Source organism: Drosophila obscura, unplaced genomic scaffold, assembly GCF_018151105.1.
Source record: "Drosophila obscura isolate BZ-5 IFL unplaced genomic scaffold, ASM1815110v1 contig_31, whole genome shotgun sequence".
NCBI classification, from domain to species: Eukaryota; Metazoa; Arthropoda; class Insecta; order Diptera; family Drosophilidae; genus Drosophila; species Drosophila obscura.
The window spans coordinates 670,463-684,427 of NW_024542819.1; the positions used below are offsets into that span (position 1 = coordinate 670,463).

General features: G+C 45.0%; 3 protein-coding genes across 3 annotated transcripts; all 3 read left to right on the forward strand.

Annotated features, from left to right (window-relative positions):
* The first annotated feature begins 630 nt into the window (after positions 1–630).
* LOC121404677 lies at positions 631–1,443 on the forward strand. Its single transcript, XM_041594671.1, has 2 exons — positions 631–1,108; positions 1,184–1,443. Exons 1-2 carry the CDS (start codon positions 631–633, stop codon positions 1,441–1,443), a joined length of 738 nt encoding a protein of 245 aa, XP_041450605.1.
* A 4,564-nt stretch (positions 1,444–6,007) lies between these two features.
* LOC121404678 lies at positions 6,008–6,819 on the forward strand. Its single transcript, XM_041594672.1, has 2 exons — positions 6,008–6,485; positions 6,560–6,819. The coding sequence occupies exons 1-2, from the start codon at positions 6,008–6,010 to the stop codon at positions 6,817–6,819; spliced, it is 738 nt and encodes a 245-aa protein (XP_041450606.1).
* A 3,470-nt stretch (positions 6,820–10,289) lies between these two features.
* Positions 10,290–11,300, forward strand: LOC121404679. The gene has a single exon (XM_041594673.1). It carries the CDS (start codon positions 10,290–10,292, stop codon positions 11,298–11,300), a length of 1,011 nt encoding a protein of 336 aa, XP_041450607.1.
* The last annotated feature ends 2,665 nt before the right edge of the window (positions 11,301–13,965 follow it).

The window sequence follows — 13,965 nt, forward strand, 5'->3', positions numbered from 1 at the left end:
GCCAGATTTTCTGTTACAGTGTATCCTGTGGCGTGATTCACCCAAAGATGACATCCAAGTTTTTAAGTGGAAAAAAGTGGAAAAGTTTTATGTGGAAAAGCAAGTTGGACTGGGATGAAAGCTTGCCGCAGGCGTTGGAGAGTGAGTGGACCCAATTCTGCCAGGAGTTTCCTCGCTACATTCTGCAAGTTGGAGCCAGGTTCGAAGTGCATGTATTTTGTAATGCCAGTCTCGCTGCGTTTGAACGCGTATTTATACGCGATCGGATTTGGAGTTCAGACACATCTACTTTGTTCGAAATCTCTTCTGGCATCTCTGAACATGATCGGCATTCACAAATTAGAGCTCTATGGTGCCGCGCTTCTTGCTGGCTTAGCTCGCACAGGTGGACTTCAATACTCAACGCTTGATTATGATGCTCGCCATCCAATTATTTTAGCGAAGGATCATCCGTTGACGTTTGCCGTCGTTGAGCACTTTCACCGAAAGAATCACCATGCAGGCCCGCAGTCACTGCTCGGCTTGATTCGGTTGCAGTATTGGCCGATAGGCGGAATAAAGACGGTTTCTCGCGCAGTGCGGAAATGCATTATCTGCAGCAAATATCGGCCTCATCTCGTGAAGCACATAATGGCAGATTTGCCAAAGGTTCGAGTGGAGAAGTCACTGGCATTCACTGTGACCAGGATTGACCACTGTGGACCCTTCTACTACAAGACCGATGTACGCAAGAAGTCCCCACAGAAGTGTTACATATCGGTGCTTATTTGCTTCGCCACCAAAGCAGTATGGCTGGAGCTTGTAAAGGATCTGACGACAGCTTCGTTCTTGGCCGCCCTCAAACGTTTTACGGCCACAAGAGGCATTTCAAGATGCATTTGGACGGACAATGCGACCAACTTCGTTGGCGCAAGGAATGAGCTGGAGAAGCTAAAACGCCTGCTCTTCAGCCAAAAGAACATCGACGATATTCATGCGCATTGCCTGAACAGTGGCTTCGATTGGCGTTTCATCCCACATCGATCCCCGCACTTTGGCGGACATTGGGAGGCTGCTGTCAAAATGACTAAGCGGCACCTGTACACTTCAGTCGGAACGGGCGTCCTTGGTTTCGAAGTGCTTCGGACCTTGGTATGCCAAATACAGGGAATAATAAATTCTCGCCCTCTTGTTCCCCTTTCAGAGAATCCAGATGATCTTGGCGTCCTCACACCGGTCCACTTTCTCATTGGTCGACCCCTTGTAACGTTTCCGGAGCCGGACCTATCGTCGTCGGCTGGATCGTTGGCAACACGTCACCCGCATTCAGCAGATGTTCTGGAGAAGGTGGAGCGAGGAGTATTTAACTCCGCTTCAAAAGCGCTCAAAATAGCGGTCCTTGGAGCCGTCTGTCAAGGTCAACGATATCGTTTGCATCAAGGACGAACGGCTGCTTCCATTTAAGTGGCTGCTAGCTGGAACCATTTGAAGCAATTGCAATAGAGGTAATCAAATTCAAAATAATCGGCTCGACCCTCTATAGAGTCCAATATGAGATTACTATCAACGCATTAATCAAAAAATTGCAGCTAAGAAAACACTTCCCTCACAGCTCAAATCGCAAATAACGGAATTATGTTCCAAATATAGAGTCATATTTGGGCTGAAACCTAATCAATATCAAACGAGAAGGAACATGTGAAACGCTTCTTTGGACGCGACTCTACTTTTATACCCGTACTCAGTGAGCTTATGATTTATGTAGAATTTCAAAATATTTTATATTTCACATTTTTTTGCTACATCTGTTATCTGCATCTACAATGTCGATTCCACATATAAAATGTAAATTATACATACACAGTGTAGGTTCTACATATTCTCCGCAAAGGTAGCGCGTTGCGCATTGCACAGGGCAGAGTGTGTGCGAGCGATAAAGAGAATGAATAGCGTGGAGGAGGCGGGGGAAGCAACAGAAAATGAATTTATTCTGATATATGTATATGGTCATTCTCTACGATTCTGCGTTTTCAGTTTTATCGTATCTTTAAAAATGTGCCTGCCACAGATTTTCGTTCTTTGATGGGTCGAAAGGGGGCGGGGCGAAATTTTGAAATACACTTGTAGCAGTGTGATATCACATGAGTCTGGAAACCAAATTTGGTTGCCCTAGCTCTTATAGTCTCTGAGTTCTAGGCGCTCAACAAGACGGACAGACAGACAGACGGACAGACAGACATGGCTATATCGACTCGGTTATTGATGCTGATCAAGAATATATTTACTTTATGGAGTCGGAAACGTTTCCTTCTCTGCGTTACACACATCCACTTTTACCACAAATCTAATATACCCCTTAACTCTTTTTTGAGTACGGGTATAATTAATCTCCGACAATATAGTCGAACCATCCGTATCAGAACACAATACTTCTACTTGTTCCAAAGAAAGCCCTTCCGGGTACAAAAGAAACGAAATGGCGATTGCCAGATAAACAAAAAACTCTTGTCTGATAAATTTCAAATCCGTAGAATTGATGATATTTTGGATCAACTAGGTATAGCTAAATCCACATGTTTCTCATACCTTGACTTAATGTCAGGTTTTCATCAAATTTAACTAGAAGAAACTTCACGTAATATAACGTCTTTTTCAACGAGCAATGGTTCATATCGCTTCACGCGACTACATTTTTGTTTAAAAAATTCATTTCTGAGAATGATGACTATTGCATTCTCTGGACTTGAAGATTCTCAAGCATTCCTTCATATCAGTGGACGGCACACACACACACACACGCATATTTTTTGCAGTTCGATTCGTGCGTATAAAGCAGCCAAAACGGAACATTGTATTGATGCCAAACATGGTTAGCAGCAGCGCCATTTCCTAAGCACAACAAACACAAAAAACACAAACTAAAATTACATAATTTTTTATGCATCAATCCTGATTTTATTCGCGCTCTCTTTTTCGGATCTGAGTACTAGGCTCTAACAATTGAAACAGGTAACGAACCTGAATCTACAGTTCCAGAAGCATTTGATCTTATAGACCCAGAAGAGCCTGGAACGGAAGATAAACAAGATACCGATTGTTCGGAGCAGCCGCTGCCAACAAGCTCTTTGCGCTCTTAAATCTAATGCACGCTCGCTTTTATCATCAAACGCTCGCTCACTAATCGTAGATAAAGCCTGAGAGCATAGCGTTGAGCGATCTGAGTGATTTGCATTGCTCCTGAGAGCGAAAGAGTCGAAAACTTGAGAGCAAACGGAACGGATTAATATAGTCTAACGACCCTTGAAAAGTAGGTATATATGTTTAGTAACCCTTCGCCACGAACACACGGATTGAATTTGTCGCTATTGTAAGCTCTGTTTCGTGGAGAGTTTACCGTGAACTAGATAATCACATAAATAAACTTAAAATTAAATAAAAATGAGTGACGACAATATAAACATCACGCCATCCGAGGCACGCCTTCGCCTTGTAGATGAAGCAGATGAAGCAGCCAACGCTACTCCCAGGTGAAGCGATCAACACCCAGCAAAAATGCAAACTCAGCACAAGCCAAAAGACAGGAGACCAGCAGAAGGGGCTTACGCAATAATGCCAACGAAATTCCTTTCCCACGGTACTGGTGCACACCGATCACCTTACCTGGGACATTGGACACTATTGGGAGGCGATTGCTTAGGTAACTCTCGACTACCAAGCAAAACCCCCCACATGCGCAAGCCAGTCAGCAGTCTCCAACTCGGACATTGACTGCAGGGCAAATGATTAGGTAACCTTCTGTTACCGATCAGCCCGTCTACACGCGCAGACTATACTTCGGCAATATATATTTATGTAAGAACCCTTCCCACATTCTGGACATTCATGGGAAAATCGAAGGCCGGCCGATCTATAAAAGGCACTGCCTTGCATGAAGAAAAGGGCAGTCCACCAGCCATCGTCGGAGGCAGTCCACCAGCCATCGAGGGAGGCAGTCAATCAGCCATCGCGGGCGGCAGTCGAGTCAAACTACCATACGCGTCGTAGCACAATTAAAACATAACATAACCGGGTAGAATAATCATACGGAAGAAGACGGAAGAATAAAGAAAACCATTAAAAATTAAAAGAACCAAAAAGTGTTGTGATTTCTATTTCAGTTTCTGGCAAAGTTCCTGGTTTCCCGATAAAGTCCTCGTGAATTAGAAATATCTTGTAATTCAGGACCCTGGACAGGCTGATGCATACCTCAGCCTGAAATAGGACATTACAAGTGCCGGGTGGAGGAGGAGGATAAAGATATCGTACCCTGGAAAACGTTGATCACGCCCTCCATTGGAATTCTGGTCAGGTTAGCAAAGCAGTTAAGTCCGTGAGTACGTATCCTAAAAAAAGCGCGGCATAAGAAGGCCAAGCGACTGTCACTGTGCATTAACTGCTTGCATAAGGGCCATTAGATGCCTGATTGACGATCACATCCCTGCCGTACCTGCCAATCAAAGCACCATACGCTGCTTCATTACATGCCTTCGCCCGTATCGCCCGTTGTAGCTCCGCGGATAACAGACCAGCAGCCTAACCATTCGTTCAACATTGAATCTTGGAGCGTACCGTCGAATATACAGCTTGCTGATCCATCGTTTTTCATACCACAGCGAATTGATTTGCTCATCGAAGCAGATTTATTTTTTGAATTGCTGTGCGTTGACCAAATCCATTTAGCTTCGGGATTGCCATTGCTGCAAAAAACACTCCTTGGATGGTTGTTCTCGGGAGGCTGCAATCGACTGCCACAGTCGTCATCGTTTGTTGCATCGCAAAGATCAACGCCTGCGTCTACCCCAGTTGTCCAGTTAGATGAGTTGGTTCGTCAGTTCTGGGAAGTAGAGCCAATCTCAAGGATGTCCGCAGAAGAGCTTCATTGTGAAGAGTACTTCAAGCAGCACTACAGTAGGTTGCCTACGGGGGAATACTCTGTTCATCTGCCGATGAAGCGTGATGTAGGTCTGTTAGGCGATTCGTATTTGCAAGCCAAAAGGCGATTTGAGAATCTTGAGCGCAAGTTTAGTCGAAATCCAAAGGTTAAGGAGGACGACGCAGCATTCATTAAGGAATATTTGGACCTCAAGCATATGTCGTCCGTGCCTAGCTCGCAAGTACATGAGTGTAAATACTTCTTGCCGCACCATTGTGTATTGAAAGAGGAGAGTTCGTCCACAAAGTTAAGGGTCGTGTTCGATGGCTCAGCAGTGACGTCGTCTGGATTCTCGTTAAAGGAGCTACTAATGTTAGGGCCCACAATTCAGGCGAAGCTCTTCGCCACTCTAGTGCGTTTTCGTACATTTCCTACTGGAATTACTGGAGACATTTGTAAGATGTACCGATGTGTACGCGTGGCAGAGCCAGATTTTCTGTTACAGTGTATCCTGTGGCGTGATTCACCCAAAGATGACATCCAAGTTTTTAAGTGGAAAAAAGTGAAAAAGTTTTATGTGGAAAAGCAAGTTGGACTGGGATGAAAGCTTGCCGCAGGCGTTGGAGAGTGAGTGGACCCAATTCTGCCAGGAGTTTCCTCGCTACATTCTGCAAGTTGGAGCCAGGTTCGAAGTGCATGTATTTTGTAATGCCAGTCTCGCTGCGTTTGAACGCGTATTTATACGCGATCGGATTTGGAGTTCAGACACATCTACTTTGTTCGAAATCTCTTCTGGCATCTCTGAACATGATCGGCATTCACAAATTAGAGCTCTATGGTGCCGCGCTTCTTGCTGGCTTAGCTCGCACAGGTGGACTTCAATACTCAACGCTTGATTATGATGCTCGCCATCCAATTATTTTAGCGAAGGATCATCCGTTGACGTTTGCCGTCGTTGAGCACTTTCACCGAAAGAATCACCATGCAGGCCCGCAGTCACTGCTCGGCTTGATTCGGTTGCAGTATTGGCCGATAGGCGGAATAAAGACGGTTTCTCGCGCAGTGCGGAAATGCATTATCTGCAGCAAATATCGGCCTCATCTCGTGAAGCACATAATGGCAGATTTGCCAAAGGTTCGAGTGGAGAAGTCACTGGCATTCACTGTGACCAGGATTGACCACTGTGGACCCTTCTACTACAAGACCGATGTACGCAAGAAGTCCCCACAGAAGTGTTACATATCGGTGCTTATTTGCTTCGCCACCAAAGCAGTATGGCTGGAGCTTGTAAAGGATCTGACGACAGCTTCGTTCTTGGCCGCCCTCAAACGTTTTACGGCCACAAGAGGCATTTCAAGATGCATTTGGACGGACAATGCGACCAACTTCGTTGGCGCAAGGAATGAGCTGGAGAAGCTAAAACGCCTGCTCTTCAGCCAAAAGAACATCGACGATGTTCATGCGCATTGCCTGAACAGTGGCTTCGATTGGCGTTTCATCCCACATCGATCCCCGCACTTTGGCGGACATTGGGAGGCTGCTGTCAAAATGACTAAGCGGCACCTGTACACTTCAGTCGGAACGGGCGTCCTTGGTTTCGAAGTGCTTCGGACCTTGGTATGCCAAATACAGGAATAATAAATTCTCGCCCTCTTGTTCCCCTTTCAGAGAATCCAGATGATCTTGGCGTCCTCACACCGGTCCACTTTCTCATTGGTCGACCCCTTGCAACGTTTCCGGAGCCGGACCTATCGTCGTCGGCTGGATCGTTGGCAACACGTCACCCGCATTCAGCAGATGTTCTGGAGAAGGTGGAGCGAGGAGTATTTAACTCCGCTTCAAAAGCGCTCAAAATAGCGGTCCTTGGAGCCGTCTGTCAAGGTCAACGATATCGTTTGCATCAAGGACGAACGGCTGCTTCCATTTAAGTGGCTGCTAGCTGGAACCATTTGAAGCAATTGCAATAGAGGTAATCAAATTCAAAATAATCGGCTCGACCCTCTATAGAGTCCAATATGAGATTACTATCAACGCATTAATCAAAAAATTGCAGCTAAGAAAACACTTCCCTCACAGCTCAAATCGCAAATAACGGAATTATGTTCCAAATATAGAGTCATATTTGGGCTGAAACCTAATCAATATCAAACGAGAAGGAACATGTGAAACGCTTCTTTGGACGCGACTCTACTTTTATACCCGTACTCAGTGAGCTTATGATTTATGTAGAATTTCAAAATATTTTATATTTCACATTTTTTTGCTACATCTGTTATCTGCATCTACAATGTCGATTCCACATATAAAATGTAAATTATACATACACAGTGTAGGTTCTACATATTCTCCGCAAAGGTAGCGCGTTGCGCATTGCACAGGGCAGAGTGTGTGCGAGCGATAAAGAGAACGAATAGCGTGGAGGAGGCGGGGGAAGCAACAGAAAATGAATTTATTCTGATATATGTATATGGTCATTCTCTACGATTCTGCGTTTTCAGTTTTATCGTATCTTTAAAAATGTGCCTGCCACAGATTTTCGTTCTTTGATGGGTCGAAAAGGGGGCGGGGCGAAATTTTGAAATACACTTGTAGCAGTGTGATATCACATGAGTCTGGAAACCAAATTTGGTTGCCCTAGCTCTTATAGTCTCTGAGTTCTAGGCGCTCAACAAGACGGACAGACAGACAGACGGACAGACAGACATGGCTATATCGACTCGGTTATTGATGCTGATCAAGAATATATTTACTTTATGGAGTCGGAAACGTTTCCTTCTCTGCGTTACACACATCCACTTTTACCACAAATCTAATATACCCCTTAACTCTTTTTTGAGTACGGGTATAATTAATCTCCGACAATATAGTCGAACCATCCGTATCAGAACACAATACTTCTACTTGTTCCAAAGAAAGCCCTTCCGGGTACAAAAGAAACGAAATGGCGATTGTTAGTTGACTATCGTCAGATAAACAAAAAACTCTTGTCTGATAAATTTCAAATCCGTAGAGTTGATGATATTTTGGATCAACTAGGTATAGCTAAATCCACATGTTTCTCATACCTTGACTTAATGTCAGGTTTTCATCAAATTTAACTAGAAGAAACTTCACGTAATATAACGTCTTTTTCAACGAGCAATGGTTCATATCGCTTCACGCGACTACATTTTTGTTTAAAAAATTCATTTCTGAGAATGATGACTATTGCATTCTCTGGACTTGAAGATTCTCAAGCATTCCTTCATATCAGTGGACACACACACACACACACGCATATTTTTTGCAGTTCGATTCGTGCGTATAAAGCAGCCAAAACGGAACATTGTATTGATGCCAAACATGGTTAGCAGCAGCGCCATTTCCTAAGCACAACAAACACAAAAAACACAAACTAAAATTACATAATTTTTTATGCATCAATCCTGATTTTATTCGCGCTCTCTTTTTCGGATCTGAGTACTAGGCTCTAACAATTGAAACAGGTAACGAACCTGAATCTACAGTTCCAGAAGCATTTGATCTTATAGACCCAGAAGAGCCTGGAACGGAAGATAAACAAGATACCGATTGTTCGGAGCAGCCGCTGCCAACAAGCTCTTTGCGCTCTTAAATCTAATGCACGCTCGCTTTTATCATCAAACGCTCGCTCACTAATCGTAGATAAAGCCTGAGAGCATAGCGTTGAGCGATCTGAGTGATTTGCATTGCTCCTGAGAGCGAAAGAGTCGAAAACTTGAGAGCAAACGGAACGGATTAATATAGTCTAACGACCCTTGAAAAGTAGGTATATATGTTTAGTAACCCTTCGCCACGAACACACGGATTGAATTTGTCGCTATTGTAAGCTCTGTTTCGTGGAGAGTTTACCGTGAACTAGATAATCACATAAATAAACTTAAAATTAAATAAAAATGAGTGACGACAATATAAACATCACGCCATCCGAGGCACGCCTTCGCCTTGTAACGAACCATGGATCCCATGGTTCGTCACAAGCAGATGAAGCAGCCAACGCTACTCCCAGGTGAAGCGATCAACACCCAGCAAAAATGCAAACTCAGCACACGCCAAAAGACAGGAGACCAGCAGAAGGGGCTTACGCAATAATGCCAACGAAATTCCTTTCCCACGGTACTGGTGCACACCGATCACCTTACCTGGGACATTGGACACTATTGGGAGGCTATTGCTTAGGTAACTCTCGACTACCAAGCAAAACCCCCCACATGCGCAAGCCAGTCAGCAGTCTCCAACTCGGACATTGACTGCAGGGCAAATGATTAGGTAACCTTCTGTTACCGATCAGCCCGTCTACACGCGCAGACTATACTTCGGCAATATATATTTATGTAAGAACCCTTCCCACATTCTGGACATTCATGGGAAAATCGAAGGCCGGCCGATCTATAAAAGGCACTGCCTTGCATGAAGAAAAGGGCAGTCCACCAGCCATCGTCGGAGGCAGTCCACCAGCCATCGAGGGAGGCAGTCAATCAGCCATCGCGGGCGGCAGTCGAGTCAAACTACCATACGCGTCGTAGCACAATTAAAACATAACATAACCGGGTAGAATAATCATACGGAAGAAGACGGAAGAATAAAGAAAACCATTAAAAATTAAAAGAACCAAAAAGTGTTGTGATTTCTATTTCAGTTTCTGGCAAAGTTCCTGGTTTCCCGATAAAGTCCTCGTGAATTAGAAATATCTTGTAATTCAGGACCCTGGACAGGCTGATGCATACCTCAGCCTGAAATAGGACATTACAAGTGCCGGGTGGAGGAGGAGGATAAAGATATCGTACCCTGGAAAACGTTGATCACGCCCTCCATTGGAATTCTGGTCAGGTTAGCAAAGCAGTTAAGTCCGTGAGTACGTATCCTAAAAAAAGCGCGGCATAAGAAGGCCAAGCGACTGTCACTGTGCATTAACTGCTTGCATAAGGGCCATTAGATGCCTGATTGACGATCACATCCCTGCCGTACCTGCCAATCAAAGCACCATACGCTGCTTCATTACATGCCTTCGCCCGTATCGCCCGTTGTAGCTCCGCGGATAACAGACCAGCAGCCTAACCATTCGTTCAACATTGAATCTTGGAGCGTACCGTCGAATATACAGCTTGCTGATCCATCGTTTTTCATACCACAGCGAATTGATTTGCTCATCGAAGCAGATTTATTTTTTGAATTGCTGTGCGTTGACCAAATCCATTTAGCTTCGGGATTGCCATTGCTGCAAAAAACACTCCTTGGATGGTTGTTCTCGGGAGGCTGCAATCGACTGCCACAGTCGTCATCGTTTGTTGCATCGCAAAGATCAACGCCTGCGTCTACCCCAGTTGTCCAGTTAGATGAGTTGGTTCGTCAGTTCTGGGAAGTAGAGCCAATCTCAAGGATGTCCGCAGAAGAGCTTCATTGTGAAGAGCACTTCAAGCAGCACTACAGTAGGTTGCCTACGGGGGAATACTCTGTTCATCTGCCGATGAAGCGTGATGTAGGTCTGTTAGGCGATTCGTATTTGCAAGCCAAAAGGCGATTTGAGAATCTTGAGCGCAAGTTTAGTCGAAATCCAAAGGTTAAGGAGGACAACGCAGCATTCATTAAGGAATATTTGGACCTCAAGCATATGTCGTCCGTGCCTAGCTCGCAAGTACATGAGTGTAAATACTTCTTGCCGCACCATTGTGTATTGAAAGAGGAGAGTTCGTCCACAAAGTTAAGGGTCGTGTTCGATGGCTCAGCAGTGACGTCGTCTGGATTCTCGTTAAAGGAGCTACTAATGTTAGGGCCCACAATTCAGGCGAAGCTCTTCGCCACTCTAGTGCGTTTTCGTACATTTCCTACTGGAATTACTGGAGACATTTGTAAGATGTACCGATGTGTACGCGTGGCAGAGCCAGATTTTCTGTTACAGTGTATCCTGTGGCGTGATTCACCCAAAGATGACATCCAAGTTTTTAAGCTGGACACGGTCACGTATGGCACCAAGCCTGTTTCATTTTTGGCCATTCGTGCAATGCAACAACTCGCCATGGATGAGTCTTCGTCGTATCCATTGGGCTGGAAAGTCGTTTTGCGGGACTTCTATGTTGATGACATGATATCAGGAGGCGATGCCGTCGAAGAAGTGCGGAAGGTCATGCATCAAAGCACAAAACTCCTTGGTCGTTGTAATTTTCGTTTAAGAAAGTGGTGCTCGAGCTCTGTAGAAGTGCTTCAAGATGTCCCAGAGGCCGACAAGGAAACCCTTCTAAAGTCTGACGACGGGAGCGACATTACGAAGACTCTTGGACTGGTTATCAGTAATCGCAAGGTGCTACGATACCCTCGGTTTAATCGGACCAACGTTGACAAGGGCGAAGATAATTCTTCAGCAGATGTGGAAAAGCAAGTTGGACTGGGATGAAAGCTTGCCGCAGGCGTTGGAGAGTGAGTGGACCCAATTCTGCCAGGAGTTTCCTCGCTACATTCTGCAAGTTGGAGCCAGGTTCGAAGTGCATGTATTTTGTAATGCCAGTCTTGCTGCGTTTGAACGCGTATTTATACGCGATCGGATTTGGAGTTCAGACACATCTACTTTGTTCGAAATCTCTTCTGGCATCTCTGAACATGATCGGCATTCACAAATTAGAGCTCTATGGTGCCGCGCTTCTTGCTGGCTTAGCTCGCACAGGTGGACTTCAATACTCAACGCTTGATTATGATGCTCGCCATCCAATTATTTTAGCGAAGGATCATCCGTTGACGTTTGCCGTCGTTGAGCACTTTCACCGAAAGAATCACCATGCAGGCCCGCAGTCACTGCTCGGCTTGATTCGGTTGCAGTATTGGCCGATAGGCGGAATAAAGACGGTTTCTCGCGCAGTGCGGAAATGCATTATCTGCAGCAAATATCGGCCTCATCTCGTGAAGCACATAATGGCAGATTTGCCAAAGGTTCGAGTGGAGAAGTCACTGGCATTCACTGTGACCAGGATTGACCACTGTGGACCCTTCTACTACAAGACCGATGTACGCAAGAAGTCCCCACAGAAGTGTTACATATCGGTGCTTATTTGCTTCGCCACCAAAGCAGTATGGCTGGAGCTTGTAAAGGATCTGACGACAGCTTCGTTCTTGGCCGCCCTCAAACGTTTTACGGCCACAAGATGCATTTGCCAACTTCGTTGGCGCAAGGAATGAGCTGGAGAAGCTAAAACGCCTGCTCTTCAGCCAAAAGAACATCGACGATGTTCATGCGCATTGCCTGAACAGTGGCTTCGATTGGCGTTTCATCCCACATCGATCCCCGCACTTTGGCGGACATTGGGAGGCTGCTGTCAAAATGACTAAGCGGCACCTGTACACTTCAGTCGGAACGGGCGTCCTTGGTTTCGAAGTGCTTCGGACCTTGGTATGCCAAATACAGGGAATAATAAATTCTCGCCCTCTTGTTCCCCTTTCAGAGAATCCAGATGATCTTGGCGTCCTCACACCGGTCCACTTTCTCATGGGTCGACCCCTTGCAACGTTTCCGGAGCCGGACCTATCGTCGTCGGCTGGATCGTTGGCAACACGTCACCCGCATTCAGCAGATGTTCTGGAGAAGGTGGAGCGAGGAGTATTTAACTCCGCTTCAAAAGCGGCCAAAATAGCGGTCCTTGGAGCCGTCTGTCAAGGTCAACGATATCGTTTGCATCACGGACGAACGGCTGCTTCCATTTAAGTGGCTGCTAGCTGGAACCATTTGAAGCAATTGCAATAGAGGTAATCAAATTCAAAATAATCGGCTCGACCCTCTATAGAGTCCAATATGAGATTACTATCAACGCATTAATCAAAAAATTGCAGCTAAGAAAACACTTCCCTCACAGCTCAAACCGCAAATAACGGAATTATGTTCCAAATATAGAGTCATATTTGGGCTGAAACCTAATCAATATCAAACGAGAAGGAACATGTGAAACGCTTCTTTGGACGCGACTCTACTTTTATACCCGTACTCAGTGAGCTTATGATTTATGTAGAATTTCAAAATATTTTATATTTCACATTTTTTTGCTACATCTGTTATCTGCATCTACAATGTCGATTCCACATATAAAATGTAAATTATACATACACAGTGTAGGTTCTACATATTCTCCGCAAAGGTAGCGCGTTGCGCATTGCACAGGGCAGAGTGTGTGCGAGCGATAAAGAGAATGAATAGCGTGGAGGAGGCGGGGGAAGCAACTGAAAATGAATTTATTCTGATATATGTATATGGTCATTCTCTACGATTCTGCGTTTTCAGTTTTATCGTATCTTTAAAAATGTGCCTGCCACAGATTTTCGTTCTTTGATGGGTCGAAAGGGGGCGGGGCGAAATTTTGAAATAAACTTGTAGCAGTGTGATATCACATGAGTCTGGAAACCAAATTTGGTTGCCCTAGCTCTTATAGTCTCTGAGTTCTAGGCGCACAACAAGACGGACAGACAGACAGACGGAGACTGTCTCCGCTAGGGGTTGCTCGCGCACTGAACGCGGCAGAGTGTGCGAGCGAGAAAGAGAATGAGAAGCTCTCTGGCTGAAGTACACGGGGGAAGCAACAGAAAATTAATTTCTTCATTCTGGCTATAATTATGATCCGATCTGATTCAGATTCGGAAATCTGGTAGATATGGGCATTCTCTACGATTGTTTAGTTTTATCGTATCTTTAAAATTGTGCATGCCACAGATTTTCGTCCTTTGTGGGGGCGGAAGGGGGCGGGGCGAAATTTTGAAATACACTTGTAGCAGTGTGATATCACATGAGTCTGAAAACCAAATTTGGTTTCTCTAGCTCTTATAGTCTCTGAAATCTAGGCGCTCATCAAGACGGACAGACGGACATGGCTATATCGACTCGGCTATTGATGCTGATCAAGAATTTATATACTTTATTGGGTCGGAAACGTTTCCTTCTCTGCGTTGCACACATCCACTTTTACCACAAATACAATATACCCCTTTATTATACCCGTACTCAAAAAAGAGTTAAGGGGTATATTAGATTTGTGGTAAAAGTGGATGTGTGTAACGCAGAGAAGGAAACGTTTCCGACCCCA